The 15,653-nt window shown below is 46.4% G+C and overlaps 2 protein-coding genes across 7 annotated transcripts in view; one reads left to right on the top strand and one right to left on the bottom strand.

Moving 5' to 3' along the window:
• The window catches only part of PIK3CD (phosphatidylinositol-4,5-bisphosphate 3-kinase catalytic subunit delta), a 38,097-nt gene extending 31,941 nt beyond the window's left edge, over positions 1-6,156 (top strand). For all 3 annotated transcript variants that reach the window (XM_035119821.2, XM_060276227.1, XM_035119824.2), the window contains 5 exons: positions 668-835; positions 2,386-2,509; positions 3,027-3,172; positions 4,205-4,337; positions 4,774-6,156. In XM_035119821.2, coding sequence (XP_034975712.1) covers positions 668-835; positions 2,386-2,509; positions 3,027-3,172; positions 4,205-4,337; positions 4,774-4,911 — 709 coding nt within the window. In that variant the 3' untranslated portion in view covers positions 4,912-6,156. The remainder of the gene's footprint in view (positions 1-667; positions 836-2,385; positions 2,510-3,026; positions 3,173-4,204; positions 4,338-4,773) is intronic.
• A 1,188-nt stretch (positions 6,157-7,344) lies between these two features.
• CLSTN1 (calsyntenin 1) overlaps positions 7,345-15,653 on the bottom strand; it is a 64,905-nt gene continuing 56,596 nt past the window's right edge. For all 4 annotated transcript variants that reach the window (XM_035117900.2, XM_035117898.2, XM_035117899.2 and 1 more), the window contains 4 exons: positions 15,416-15,561; positions 14,544-14,682; positions 12,027-12,211; positions 7,345-10,895 (listed from right to left, as the gene is read on the bottom strand). In XM_035117900.2, the coding sequence (XP_034973791.2) occupies positions 10,698-10,895; positions 12,027-12,211; positions 14,544-14,682; positions 15,416-15,561 (668 nt within the window). In that variant the 3' untranslated portion in view covers positions 7,345-10,697. The remainder of the gene's footprint in view (positions 10,896-12,026; positions 12,212-14,543; positions 14,683-15,415; positions 15,562-15,653) is intronic.

The raw sequence follows: 15,653 nt of genomic DNA on the forward strand, positions 1-15,653 counted from the left end.
AAATAAATAATTATGTTTATACCCCCCCTTTCATCCAAGGTCCTTAAGGCTGCATACATACCGTAGTTCTCTCTTCTCTTCCCCACCCCCAATTTTTTTTACCTTCACAACAACCCTCTGAGGTTGATTAGGGCTGAGAGATCTATATAGCTACTGGTCCACAAAAGAGCAAGCCACTGAGGCTGGGTTGGGGGTCTCACTCCTGTCTCTCTTGATGTTTGTGAATTAACCCTGGGTGTAGGGGTGTGTGTAGGGCAACAGAGTGGAAGTCTCAAACCAGGCTGCTAATGGTGCGCTACCTCTGCGTCTGCTGCAGTCAGAGCAGACTGGTAGCCCAGCATAAAATGACACTTTTAAGGCACAAAAACTCAACACTGTCCAAGCATTCTGTCACCTGACTGCCCAGCAGCCAATCCTGGTATACAGAGCCTTCAAAATTCACCTCTGGCATCAGGACAGCCTTGAGTTCCTGCTCTCTTCCCCCAACAGCGACACACCTTCCTTCCAGGCCTTTTAAGAACTTGGGACCCATGCCTGGGTTTTGTTTTGTTTTGGCCATGTACCTGCCTCATGCCCACTTGGGCTGTCAGTGGCTTCCCTGCAAAACACCCAGATTTATTTTTTTAAAGGGTCCTGACCTCTTCCCCTCACTCTTACCTTCTTTAAGGATGACTCCTTATGGCTGCCTTTCCACGGGAGACAAGACAGGGCTGATAGAAGTGGTCATGGACTCGGACACAATTGCCAACATTCAGCTCAACAAAAGCAACATGGCAGCCACTGCCGCCTTCAACAAGGATGCTCTGTTGAACTGGCTGAAGTCCAAGAACCCAGGGTAAGTTTTTGAATTATTTTATCTTAGCCCACTCTTGATTTAAAATAAATCCCAAAGCAGGGAACATCAACATCAAATAACTCCTCCTCTTCCTCCTCCTCCTCCTCCTCCTCCTCCTCCTCCTCTTCTTCTTCTTCTTCTTCTTCTTCTTCTTCTTCTTCCTCTTCTTCCTCTTCTTCCTCTTCTTCCTCTTCTTCCTCTTCCTACATTGCAGTGGGTTGGAAAAGATGACCCCCTTCCAACTCTACAATTCTATTCTATTTCCTTACTATGGCTACTGTTATTTTTTAATTATCATTAGAGCAAGTAAGAATAGTAGGTTGTATCTACGGCCTCTTGTTCCATTAGTGCAAGGTTCCCATTCACACATGGGAACTTCTCTCTCTGCCCTCCACTCCATCCCCATATCTTCTCCAGAGGAGGTGAGGGAGGGAGGTTGTGTTGTGCTGGCGTAAATGCTTGCATGAATGGAATGGAATGAGAGGCTTAGTGCTGCTGTGGATCCAAGCCCACAAATATAAATCAAATTGCAAAATGGTTCAGTGAGGGTTAAAAAAAAACCCTCATGACTTCCCTAATAGATGAAGGGTCGCCAACCTTTGATATGCTTACTGGGCAAAAATTGCAGAATTTTTGAGCTGGTGCCTTGAGTTCATTGGAGGGTTCATTGGGAGCCTTGAAAAGTACATAAAGCTGAAAGAGGAAGTGGGAAAGAGAGTCACTTACTCAACTTCCTCCTCCAATCCTATCCTATCTACTTTCCAACAGAAAAAACGTAACCACCCTCAGCACCTCGTGAGTGTGGGAAGTTCTGCACATCACACTGTCAGCCCCAGCAACAGATCATCTAAATACCTGGATAAATAAAAATGCCCTTTAAAAGATGGCTTAAACCCATTGGGGTTGGCACCTGCCAGATCTGTGAAGGGGAGGCTGTTGTGTAATGAGTGCTGCAACTGAGAACACCCCTTCCTGCATTGACACATCATGTTTGCTGTTTGGGGCTGGGTTACGGTGTTTTACCTGATCTCAGTGTCCGAGGCTGGTATATATGAGAGAAGGCAAAACCCACCCCCCACCCCGCCCCAAAGCACTTACATCCCATTTGTGGTTGTAACAGAAATATATGTGGCATACATACCATACATTTAAAGCACATGGTTCCATCCCCCAAAGAGTCCTGGGAACTGTAGTTTTACCCGTATAATTCCCAGTACCCATAAGAAACTAGTTCCTGGGATTCTTTGGAGGAAGTCATGCTCTTTAAATGCATGTGGTGTATGTACAGTGAGGGGGAAAAGGTATTTGATCCCCTGCTAAATTTGCCCCCCTCACTGTATGTGCAGCCATGGAGACGCTGGCCATGTTCTCTGACCTAGCTCACTCCATTGTTATTTTGAATCATTTGATTTACGTCCCACCAAGGAACTTGAGGCGACAGCAGGTCCTAGTCCGGCACTTTAATCACTATACTACAAGGTTACATTGCCTTGCAAGGATGAGCTCCAGCTTATCTTCAGTGGGTTTTTGTTCCCTGCCTTTTTGCGTAGTGATGCGCTGGACCGAGCCATTGAGGAATTCACGCTCTCCTGTGCTGGGTACTGCGTCGCCACCTACGTGCTTGGCATTGGAGACCGCCACAGTGACAACATCATGATCCGAGAGAACGGCCAGGTATTGGCAATCTGATACACCTTCAAGGAGCTATGCAGCTGGTTAATTTCTTCCCACCTCCTTTTGAATCCTCTCAACAACCCTGTGAGGTAGTTTTATACTGATAAGGAAGGTAACCCCTTGAACTTCTGCAGTGGCTTTCAAATTCTCCCACAAGGAGAGATTGCAGCGTTAGGGGCTTTTTAAAAAAAAAAAGAGAGAAAAAGGCAATGAAGAGGCTACACATTAGCAGCTTGTAACTTTACGCATGGCATGGAGACAGCAGATAAACAACACCCCCCCCCCCAACATTAGAACTTGCTTCCACAGGAGGTAGCGATGGCCATCAACTTGGATGGCGCTTAAGGTTTGCAATGCCTGTCGTGCAATTTCTTAGTACAGAATTTAGTGGTTTTTAGAATGGTGCACGTAGCTTTGGGTCCGTCTTCTGTTTGGGAAATTCTAGGCCATTGGGACGATGCTGCCAGGCTTGCAATTAGAAGCCCTAACCTGTTCCCTCCCCCCCATTTGTTTCCAGCTGTTTCACATCGATTTTGGCCACTTCCTGGGAAATTTCAAGACCAAGTTCGGGATCAATCGCGAGCGGGTCCCTTTCATCTTGACCTACGACTTCGTCCATGTGATCCAGCAAGGCAAAACCAGCAACAGTGAGAAGTTTGAACGGTAAAGGATGAGTTGTGTCGCTTTGAAAGTTGCCCCCAATTTGCTCTGGCTGGGCTCTTCCCTCCCCAACTTGCCTGGGGCTTAGGGTGGAATCAAGGGCTTTATTTTGTGTCTAGGGTTGGGAGCGGCTGGTAACTGAGAAACAAAGTCAGAGAGATGGACTATATACAATGGATGTTTTGTGTAAAAGGTATATGCGCACGCACAGTGAGAGTCTGTGTGTAAAATCTCTGTGTATTAACACTTGCACATGGGAGGAAATTTATGGGCTGCACCCAGTGCGAGTCCTACTCAGAGCAGACCCACTGAAGTTAATGGGCCTGACATTGTATGCCACCTGTATATTAAAAAGATAAAATACACCTATATATGGTAGTAACACATAAGTCTGTGTACAGCTCAGAACCAGGTTGAGAGGCTGCCTTGTGCCTTACACACCCAGTAGATCGCTGCAGTCTGCGGGATGGTTTCTCTTGCAAGTTCCAAAGACTTCTCAAGTGCACTCTGCAGTAACTCAGAGCAGGGCATTTATTGTGGATGCCCCTTCTGTGGAATAGGATTTCGAGATATGGCAGGAGCCCACTAGCTGCACTTTCGGAAACAGTTGAAGACATCCCCACCCCCACCCCCGCTTGATGAATGGTCTGTAACGCGCGTTAAGGCCACTTGCTAGGGTTTTAGTGTGTTAAACTGCTTTTAATTATCTTGCCTTTAATTATCTTGCATGTAATACACCTTGAGACTATGGCTTAGAAGGCAATTAATAAATCAGTGGTGTAAGAGATATTACAGATTAACCAATTACGCACCCCGTATGTATAGAGTTGGGTTCTGGCAATGGGCTGTACTAAGTGCTCCACGAAGCCCATGAGTTGCCCCATGTATATGTTGCAGAGTGTTGCTGTGTACAATGGTTCCTGAATTGTATCTAGTGCAAATCCTAGTGAAATTAAGATGATTTATTTATTTATTTAGGGGGGGACCATTGTCCTCCCTTCCATCCACTTCCATTTCATACCTTTTTCCTTCCAGATTCAGAGAGTACTGCGAAAGAGCCTACATGATCCTCCGATGCCACGGCCTCCTCTTTCTACACCTGTTTGCACTGATGAAAGCAGCGGGGCTGCCGGAGCTGAGCTGCTCCAAAGACATCCAGTATCTCAAGGTGAGAGAGAGATCAGGCAGGTTTCAAGGAAACCTTAAGGTCAGGCGAGGACCCACCTTTACAGCAGGCTGACCCCGTTTTCCCCAAAATTCTGCCCCCACCATGGGCCACTGAATATTTCTGCCTGCCACAGCAATTGTTAGGTGCTGCACAATTTTCAATCATGTTTTCTTACATGTTGTACGGTTTTTACAATTCCATAGAACACAACAAACTATAATATGTAAGAAATGAAAGCAGCAATGAAACTGTTAAAAATCAATGTGGATATGGAGCATGGACAATTCTGTGGTCTACTGACCAGTTTGAGAACCTCTTGTTTTAAATTGTTTTTAATACTGTGTTTTTAGATGCCAGGACCTTATGGTGAAGGGCGGGTAAGAAACTGAACTAAAAATAAAACAATATATTTAGTTCCATTTTCCTCCTTCATTAGGACTCGTTAGCATTAGGGAAGACGGATGAAGAGGCGAGGAAACACTTCCAACTCAAGTTTAACGAAGCCCTGCGGGAGAGCTGGAAAACCAAAGTTAACTGGCTGGCTCACAACGTGTCCAAGGACAACAGGCAATAGTTCTCTCTAAGCCTCTTCTTTTATCTACCTGCCAGGCGTGCAGAGTTGTGCCCAACATGGGGAGGGGGTCACATCATACACGTGACCAGCCCCCTCCCCTAAACAGGCTCCCATCGGAGCCTGGCTACGACCTGTGAGGGAGCTGCCAAGGCAGCTTCCTTGGAGTGAAGAGTTGGCGGCAGAGAGCTGCTGCCCCTCTCCTCAACTGGGCTGCAACATGTGATGTTCACCCTAGCTGTAGGGCAAGGAGATGGGGCCCAGCAGTGGCATCCCCCTCAATATTTTTTGAGGGGGCTGAGACCCCTGGCCAAAAATATTGAGGGGGCTGAAGCCCCCAGCACCTATTACTTGCCCATCCTTTGAAACGGACCCTCCAAGGAAAGGTTTCCCACTTCTTGGCTATTTATGCGACTGCTTGAGTCTTTTCTTGCTGGAAAGCCACTCCTCCTGCACAGCTGTTTGTGTGTGTGTTTGTGATTCCATTCATGGATTATAGGAGGTCCTTGTACAGGCATTTTAAAAGGATGACTTTGAAAGGGGTGTGTGTGTGGTTTTGCGTGTTGTGTATTTTATACTGATAAAGTGTGTGCTAGATATACTTTACCTGTTCACTGGTTGAACAGAGATATTGTAGTGTGAAAACCTCCAAAAGCAAAGAAGAGCTGGGCTCTCTAGGAGGATTTGATGCCTTTCTTTTCTGGATTCTTTTGTGTAACACATGCACCCTCATCTCTATAAAAAAGAAAAAATGCTACAGGTGACAGTGTCTCCTGAAATGCTTTATGTGCATGGGTGTAGTAAAGATCAAACCTCTTACACTTACGAGTACAGTGGTACCTCGGGTTACAAATGCTTCAGGTTACAGACTCTGCTAACCCAGAAATAGTACCTCGGGTTAAGAACTTTGCTTCAGGATGAGAACAGAAATCGTGCTCTGGCAGCGCGGCGGCGGCCCCAGGTTAAGAGGGCTTCCTGGTTCAGGTTAAGAACAGACCTCTGGAACGAATTAAGTTCTTAACCAGAGGTACCACTGTACTAGATAGTTACTGTGCAAAGAATTTTTTGTGTCACCTATGCTTAGCCAATAACTGTAAAGAAAACAGCCTTGAGGTACTACATGCAAGCCAATTCTGAACTGTTTTTTGTTCCTATATGGGGCTTAAGCCCAAGATTTGCATTGATAAAGGTTTACATGTGATTTCAGGTGCTTGGTTTGGGGGCTGAAATATAGTTGTTTTTGTTAAAGTGTGTTCTTGTCATTTCTTATTAGCAGTTGGACTGTCTTGTTGGTGCACTGCAAGCGGAACTAATAATAATGTTCAACATGTGACCAGCTTACAGATACAGTGGTGCCTCGCTAGACGAAATTAATTCGTTCCGGGACTCAATTCGTCCTACGAAAATTTCGTCTAGCGAGGCACCGTTTCCCATAGGAATGCATTAAAAGTCAATTAATGCGTTCCTATGGGCTCGGGGGGAACTGGTGGCAGCGGCGGCGTTTGTTCTCTTGGAAGGCAGGCAGGCGCTTCCCCGAGCCAAGAGAGCAAGCGCCACTGCTACCAACGACAGAGCCGGATCGGACGAAGCTTCAGAAGCTTTGTCGGATTTGGCTCTGTCGGGAGGGGTGGGGGAAAGGCGAAGGAACGATCCTGAGCCTTTCCCCCACCTCTGCCAAGCCCCATGCCGGCGAGAAGCGGTGGCGGGAGAAGAAGTCCCGCCGCCGCCGCGCCTTCCTGCCTCCCCCGACATGGAGCGCGGCTTTGGACACCTCCGAAACCGCGCTCCATGCCGGCTGTGCGCGGCAAGACGCGGTGGCGGAAGAAGACGTTCCCCCGCCGCCGCGTCTTGCCTGCCTCCCCCGACACACAGTGGGGATCGTAGGGTCTTGAGAAGCCCCTACGATCCCCGCTGTGTGACAGGCAGGATGGTGGGGGGACGCAGGAAAAATCCTGCGTTTCCCCTGCATCCCGCCTGTCACACAGCGGGGATCGTAGGGCGCTTGAGAAGCCCCTACGATCCCCGTTGTGTGTCGGACGGGATGCAGGGGGGGGACGCAGGAGAAATCCTGCGGTTCCCCCACATCCCGCCTGCCGAGGGGCTAGAGGCGGCAGTGGGAAAAGACCTTCTACCGCTGCCGCCTCCCCCCACACTGAGCACAGCTTCGGAGGCAAAGGAAGATTAGCTGTCAGCTTCCCGCGCTGACAGCTCATCTTCCTTTGCCGCTTTCTATGGCCGCGCTTCGTAAGACGAAGCGGCGGTCATAGAAAATTCTGTCGTCTTACGAATGCCTCTCGCAACGCAACTCTTTCGTCTAGCGAGTTTTTCGTAAAGCGAGGCATTTGTAAAGCGAGGCACCACTGTATTTGCAGAAGGCAGAATGAGCAAGGATGCCTCAATACTCAGGTTCCAAACTGCCTTTTTGCAAAACTGAAGACTTTTGGTAAACTTACATTTCCTTTTCTGGAACCAAAACTTCTCAAAGACCTACCTTGCAAGGCAGATGCTCTACAACTGAGCTACGGCCTTTACCTGTACAAGCACTCGTCAGATCCTGCTTCCAAATCTATGTTACCAAGGTGCAATGTTTATAGCCTCCATTTCTTTTAAGAAGCCCTGTCAGAAAAACGCTTACACATTTTGTTTCCAAAACAGTAGAGGATTTTAAAAAATGCATTCAGTTGCTAGGCAGAAAGAAATCAGCTCAGAGGCCTAACAAAGAGGCAGAAAGCTAGACAGTAACAAAAGAAAAATTTAGAACCAGAAATTTATTGTAGCTCAGACTCCCCCCCCCCCAACTTGACCTATTTACCAATATACACATCCGAAATGTTAGATCCATGATGGCTACATACTGCATCAGAAAAAGTGTACAACCTTTCAGCATTAGCATTTAAAAGAGAGAGAGAGAGAGTCATGATCAGGTTTACAGTCTCTAAAATACAGCTGCTACAGTGATGGTATCATGAAAAAGAGGGTTAAGGAATCTTCTCTACACAGTGACATTTAAAGCACAGGGCAACTTGGACATAAGTTAAAAGTTTTCCCGTTTTGTTTTGTTTTACTTCAAACTAGCACTTGTAACAGTGGTCAAAACCAACTTCCTTGCCCCTTAACATTTTGCAATTAAACCCCCCCCAAAAAAAAGGGAGCAGGAATGAGCCGAGTTGTTCAGGGCTTAGCCTTTCCCTACCGTCGGGTCCACCCTATTGTGAAAGGCACTCCAGAGAGACTTTCCTCTAACTGAGGGATGGGGACTCTGCCCCTGCAGACACAGCTCCCTGACCACTGGTCATGCTGGCTGTGGGGCAGGAGCCCAGCTACATCGGGAGTGCTGCAAGGTTTCCATCCCTACGCAAAAATAAACCCTGCTTCTAGGTAGTAAGAGATTTAAAATGCAAGGTGCAGGAGCATCTTGTAGGAAGCTGCCTTATACCAAGCCAGCCATATAGCTCAGTAATGCCTGCACTGACTGGCAGTGCCTTCTCAGGACTTTCAGGAGGGACATCCCTAGCTCTACCTGGAGATGCCACAGGGGATTGAAGCTGCAGCCCTTCTGCATTCAAAGCAGACACTCTACCAATGAGGGGAGGTCTCACTCTATTTCCTCACTGCTGTCTCCAACCACCTGGACCAAGCCCCCCACAAACAGACATGCCAGCAGCCAACATTCTCCCCTGGCCCTGCTGAATCCAATGCTCAAACTCCTGTTCTATTTGCCTAAAACTGCAAAGCAGCCAGATTTTTTTTTTCTCATGCAAAGCAGCCAGTCAGAACTTGGCTCACCTTAGCAGGCAACCCACACAACAAAGAAAAGCTTCAGTAGAACACCCCCTCAGGGAATAAATCAACTGTAAAAGCAATAAACCCGAGGCTCTATCAAGGAATAGTAATTGTTAAAAAGTTAAAGCAGAGGAGAGGGAGGACCACATGCCTAATGAAAAGCCCAGCACTCGCCACTGCCATCGGGGTCATAACTTGCTTTTCGGAAAACCACTCCGGTCCCTTCCAAATCCGGGCACAAAATTTTACTGGGCACAGTCTTCCCACCAACAACCCCCTACCCCGTCTCCAAAGCTTGTGGACTAAACTGCTTAATTAAAGAGTATTCACAAGGTCACCACTGGGAATAGCTTATGCCCTAGTTTTGACAGGAAGGTAGCACATATGTTCAGTGTAAACAACGACTGAAAGAAGAGAACGGAAGCTTAATAAAAAGAGACCCAACGTCCCCATGTTAACTGTACCCAAGGAGCTACAGGGAATGGACAGGAGTGTTCATTTGTTTTTGTTTAAAAACAAACAAACTGGAATGATGCCAGCAAGGAAAGTCGACTTGACCCCCCCTCCTCTCCAAAATGTTCAGGTTCACGACTTAAGACAGGCAGTCAAGACAGAAGCACCCTTCCTGTGACACTGTCCTTTTACAATCAACCGAGCCACCTGCGTGACTAGTAGTGTGCAACCCAGAGAGAGCACCAGGCCCAAGTGGTCCAACTGGGCTGTCTCCCTTTGTGCAAAAGAAATTGTGTGATCTGGCCAGCCCACCTTACTGTCCCTAAAACTGAAACAGACCAGGACCCAGAATGCAAGAGGCAGGACAGTTGGACCCAGAGAAAGAGGGGGTCCATGAAGATGCCTTCATGGTCAAATCACGTTTTGCCTCCTCCCTCCCACAACGAAATATTAAAAAATAAAATAAAAAGGGGAGAAACCCATCAGTAGAGTTGGGCCAGACTGAAGATGGCAGTCTAATCCAAGGCCATTGGATCATCGTTAGCTTTTCCTCTACGCTAATTAAACTTGCCCCATGCTGCTGCTGCAGGAATTTTTTTGGGGGGAGGAAAACCCAAAACCTTATTATTACATCATGCGGCATGTTTTTTTATTTTAAAACCCTAGCATGGCTTGTGTCCCCCCCTCCCCCCTTTCCCCGTTTTCACTACCACAAATGACGTAATTACATAATTCCAAGATTATTTACAAAATATTAAAAAGTCTGTTAAATCTTCTAACATAGTTAACCTCATTCTGCCACTTTACACATGCACTAGAGTTCAGGAGGAGGAAAAGAAATGCATTTAAAAAGAAGAAGAAGGAAGAAAGAAGAAGAAGAAGAAGAAGAAGAAGAAGAAGAAGAAGAAGAAGAAGAAGAATCATCACAGGGATGTAACAAGCCACAAAATAATAATAATAAAAATAATAAATCCGACCCAAAGGTTTTTAAAAAGTTAATCTTTTTGTGAGAGAAGGATCCTGGCATTATTATTATTATTACTATTTTACACTCAACCACCCCAACAAGAAAGCATGAGAAACGATGCCGGAAGCCTAGTGCCGGACCAAAAATAAGATTAAAAAAACCCTCAAAATCATGGTCTAGCGTGTGCAATGACTAGAGGGCTGGTCATGTCCCTTAAATGAGATGACACAAGGAGTGTGTGAGTGAGAGAGACAGATAGCACAAGGCAGTTCCTTGCAGAATAGAAATAAAAATAATCCAGTCATTGTGAGGCGAGGGAGAAATAGGTACTAAATAAATTTCTAGAGGTGCGAGATTTTGATTGGCGAGATTAGCCAGGAAAGAAGAGACAGGACACCAGGACAGGGGGTCTAGGGAGGGGTGTGTGTTGTTGGTCAGCTCTGGGGGCCCAACCGACTCTCTTCACGCCATGGATTTTCAGGAGCGATGGAGTGGTTTTGCTGTGGAGTCTTCTAGGGCGGAAGAACAAAGGAGAGAGACAGAGAGACAGACAGAGACAGACATACAACAGCGGAAGGAGCTGGGATCAATAGGTGAGCGTGGAGTCATCCCATTCTAGCTGCTGCTGCCTGTTCACATTCTGCTGGTCCTCTTCCCGCTCCCCCTCCTCTTCGTCACTGCTCTCGGACTCGGCGCTGGTGATGTCGTCCTCCTCCTCCCCATCCTCGCTCTCCTCCTCCTCCTCTTCCTCCTCCTCCTCGCTGCTGTGCTGGTCCTCGTATGTCTGTGCAAGGAAAACAAAGACACAAAAAGGCATGAATGGCATTGCAGCCAATTCAAGTTCTACTTGGAGCAGCGCCCGCTGAAATTAAGAGGGGCCACTGGGCAGGGGTTGTTTTTTTAAGGAATAGCGCTCTGCTTGTTTGCTATCTATATTTTAACAGATTTACCTTTTATACCATTTTAATTCTATTAGAGAATGATTACTTTTCAACTTACAGCCTTTTATATGATTCTAGCTTTTTGCATTTTATCTGGGTTGTTTCAGTTTGTGAATGCTGCCTTTAGTCCCAGTCAGGGGGGAAAGTCAGGAGATAAATAAGTACAGTACTGTAATAATAAAAACAACAACTACTTAGTTCAATTAGATTCAAGGGGTATATTCAGAGTAGATGTTTAGTCGAATACGACATAATAATGCAAGGCACTTTCTGTTGCAACTTTTAAATGCCTACTGAAAACTTTTCTATTCTGCCAGGCTTAGGCAGGCAATTAAGAATCCCTATTTCCACAATAGTTAATTGATGCCTGTTTTAAACTTTTCTTTTACTGAATTCACACATTTTTGTTGCAAACCACTTTGGTATACTGTATATTCCTGCATATAAGACTACTTTTAAACCCAGGAAAATCTTCTCAAAAGTTTAATGGATGTCTTGTGTTTGAGAGACATCAATTGCTGGTGTGTTTGCCTGTACAACTTCCAAGAACTTGCTCCCTTTAGGACTGCATTCCATTCAGGGATAAAGGCACTCAGAGCCAGTGAGGGGTGTGGCTTGGGAAGAGTCCTGAGGACCAGCCAGAGAGGCCTGGAGGTCTGATGATGTCCCTACCACCACCACCACCCTATTTCAAATCAATTAGTGAAGGGTGAAATGCTTCATAAACTTCAGCATCAGGCCCGCCTCTCACATACAAGGCCTTTAAAGAAAAGCCAGAGGAAGATGCTGGAGCGCTGGTGGCAGACGAAAGGCCGTAGAAGCTCAGCAGGCACGATGCAAACTTTGGACCACCTATTGAAGAACGAAGTCCCAGAGGAATCTGTACCCTGCCCTCTTGGATAAAGTGCAAGAGAGGAGGAAGAAGAGGGGAGGAAACCCACACAGAGAAACCCACAACACCACACAGGCCTTACCTCCATGGGGTTGACAGTAATGGTCAAGGCTGAGTCGTCCCAGTCCATCTCGTTCTCCTTCCCAGAATCCTGGTCCCGCATCGTCCGCTGGTGGGCAGCTCTGATCCGGAACACGCCCAGGATGATCATGAATACTAGGAAGCTGACGCAGACCACAATCACAACAGTGGCAGTGCTTGGGACCACTAGGAGAGGGTTGGAAGACGTAGGCAGATCGCACAGTTAGATGGTCACAGAAGAGGAAGAAGCAGGCAGCACATGCCATGTGCTTCCTTAATGGGTTCCGGTTTCCGCCTGCAGGAATGGCGGACCTGTTTTCCATCTCTCTGACCTTTGTAAGGAATTTGGCGGTTGCTAGGGGAGTAAATGGCAACCCCCTACCCTCTTCGGGGGTTACGGAGAGGGGCCGCTGGCCCGCGATGCCCCCAGACCCACTCCGACTGTTTTTGGAGTGGGGGGAGCTTGGGCTGAGCACTTACAAGGGCCAGGACTCCCGGACGCTAATCTGCATGGCGGGGATTTCCATGGTTAAAGAAGATAATTAGGCTTAAATCTATGGACATACTTCAGAAGGAGGGAAAGAAGCGCTGTTTACTGCTGAGAAATTTATGCTGCCGAGTGAGAGGAGTCAAAGATTGTACTGCATCTGGAAGAAGGATTGATGGGGACGGAGCGATAAGGGGAGTGAGTTTTTATTTTATTTTTTTTCTTCATATTGTTGCCTCGTACCTTCCCGGACGCGATGTCCTGGCTTGTTTGGAGTGAAAGAGAAGCAAAAGACTGTGTGAGTTGAACCTTATAACTGTTGTTACTGAGCATATTTTTTTAAAGATGTGGAGTTGCCGATGAGAAAAGCCCCCCCCTAGTCGGACGGAAGGAGTTCTGAATGCGTTCGGAGGATTTATGAGCTGTGACGCACTTTAAATTGGAGCAGCGACCTGAAGCTAAGTTCAGCTATAGGGCAAGGAGATCCATTAATTTACCAAGAGTCTATGGTTTGATGTTTGGGTCTCCTGCCTGGAAAAGCTGTAAATTCTATAATGATCGTAAATCTTCATGGCTAAAAGCGAAAGTGATTTGAGCTTTTTAAGATGGCGCTACTTCGAATTGCTTCAACGCAACAGGAGCTCCATTAAGAAGATTTATGGGGAGGCTGGACTGATTAACTCACACAGGAGAAAGAACATCTGTGAGACTTTGTTTGATATTTATATCAGCAGCTGGGAAACAATCGTGAAAGTGGAAAACATCTATGTGACTGTAAGGGGAGGATCTGGATTATTATGAACTTGAAGGACGATTTGAACTTTAGAAAAAAGACGGCAGTGGACAGTTGCGAGGAATTCCCAATTTCTTGAAGCATGGGAACCCAAATAAAAAATTCTTTAGATGATTTGGCATAACATTCGGTCTGATTGATATATATATGTGTATAATTTGAAATATTGAATGTGATATAATTGGTTTTAATTGGAAAATTAATAAAAATATTTTTTTTAAAAAAATAGATGGTCACAGAAGAGGAAGAAGCAGGCAGCACATGCCATGTGCTTCCTTACCCAGAGTGGTGGGGAGATCAGGGGAATCTTTTTTTTAGAAGGAAGCACTAGAGAATCACACTATGTGTGTGATACCGGAACCCACCCCCCACCCCAAAATGCTGCTTGCTCAGTTTGCATGTTTATAACATGTAGTTACAAAAAGGTATACTAGTTCCCAAGCAACTGTACAGTCAGCTCCTCTACATTTCTGAAGCATAAGCTGCTCCTAACTGCTTCACTCCAACTTCCAAGGCTAATGGCTCTCATTGGGGTCCAGCCTCATGACAAGGCTGCTAAGGGGCAGAGGTCCAAATGTGACTGGAACCCACAGTCTCTGTTTATGAATGCCCATCCTGGGCTCCCTTCACTGGTTTGAGAATTATTCTGCCAGCCTCTTCCTGATTCTCCATTATTGAAACTGCCAAACAAATTGTGCTCTTGTTCACAGATGGCAGAGAAAGCTTAGTTCAGCTAATCTGATGCCCTCTGGATCTTTTGGACTACAATTCCCATCAGCTTCCCCCACCCCTGTAGCTTATGAAGGTTGTGTTAAGTGTGTTGGGGCCAAGGAATGTCCACAAGTAACTCCACACAGTGTAACCTTTCAGTGAAATCCCAACATCAGGCTTGGCAATCATTTAAAAAAGGAAAGGAAAAGCTCCCTCTTTCTAAAAAGCTCAAGGAGAAACAGGCTGTAAATCCTTTTTTCTTTTTTAAATATACGAAGGCTACTTTTAAAGAAATCTAGCAGGCTATCTGTGCCTCACAGGGAGACTTGAATTTCATATCCCCCAAGACATTAAGTGCTGCTTAGATGCAATTAGACTGATACATCAGCCACCTCTGGGAAGAGAGCCACAGACCTGCCTCTCCTCAGTGGCAAAAGAGCCTCTCTGAAGAGGATTTTATCTGAGTGGGTTGGAGGGGGCAGAGCAGTCGTCAAAGAATGTTTATCCAAGGCAGGACGAGCCCTTACCTGAAAATCCTGGGTGAGGGCTAGCCAGGTTGTGGCCAGAGAGGTCGACAAAGGAATGGTGGACGGGCTGGACAAACTGAGGCTGCGCTGCGATGTGGCTGGCATGGTCCATGGGGTTGGCGGTGTGGATCACGTTCACCTGGTGAAATAAAAGACAGGCGAGTAGGAAGAGAAAAGGGGAAATTAAATTTGGGATTATCTGAGTGAGAACTAGCCCCCTCATTTCCGCATCCAAATTTCTACATACACCCGACTCATAATAGTAGGACCCAGTAGGGTAGCCCAATGAAGCAGAATGGTGGAAAATTCTGAACCAAAGGAAAGACTTTGTGGATATCACAAATTCACAGGGAAGGATTTAAATGGCTATGAGCCACAATGACTACGAGGGCTAACTCCCATTATTAGAAGGAGGATGCCCCTTAAGGAAAATTTTTGGAAATCACAAGTGGGGAGAGCACTGCCATTATAGGCCTGTGGTAGGCTACCATGGGACCAGGATAGTAGAGTGAATGGGCCTTTGGCCAGACCCATCAGCAAGGCTCTTTTCATGTTCAGCTGTAAGCCTACAGAAAGGGTCCAATATAATTTTCTGTACAGCAACTAGATGCTTCATAAAATGAGCATCACCAGGGCTGCGCCAATGCTCTTTCAATTGACTAAAAAGGTTTTTCTTAATCAGCTGCTTCTTTTTAACAAAAGGATAAAAACCTGACAAAATGCCATGTTAAGGGGCACCCTAGCAGTTGGACTCTGCGTGAGACAGCTTGCAATGCACATTAGCTCTCTCTATAGCATTGGCTGGCCCCAGTTCCTCAAAACACCCCTAGGAGTCCATGCAGATCTCCTGAAGCCAACATTTGCTGACATACCTCCACTTTAAATTCATTGCTGACGTAGCGCCCGTTCAGCTCCGAACAGACCAGCTTGAACTTGCGGTCAAACAGAGACACGGCGTGCCAATTGCGGTAGCGTATCAAGTGCAAAACCTCCTCATAGCTGGCCATAGTATCAACCCCTAGAGGTAACACAAAATGCTGGTGAGGGGACAGAGGGGGGGGGAGCTCTCTCTCATATATATGAAAGTTGCATTTTTATACAAAAAATCCA

This window comes from Zootoca vivipara, chromosome 6, assembly GCF_963506605.1.
Source record: "Zootoca vivipara chromosome 6, rZooViv1.1, whole genome shotgun sequence".
Classification (NCBI taxonomy): domain Eukaryota; kingdom Metazoa; phylum Chordata; class Lepidosauria; order Squamata; family Lacertidae; genus Zootoca; species Zootoca vivipara.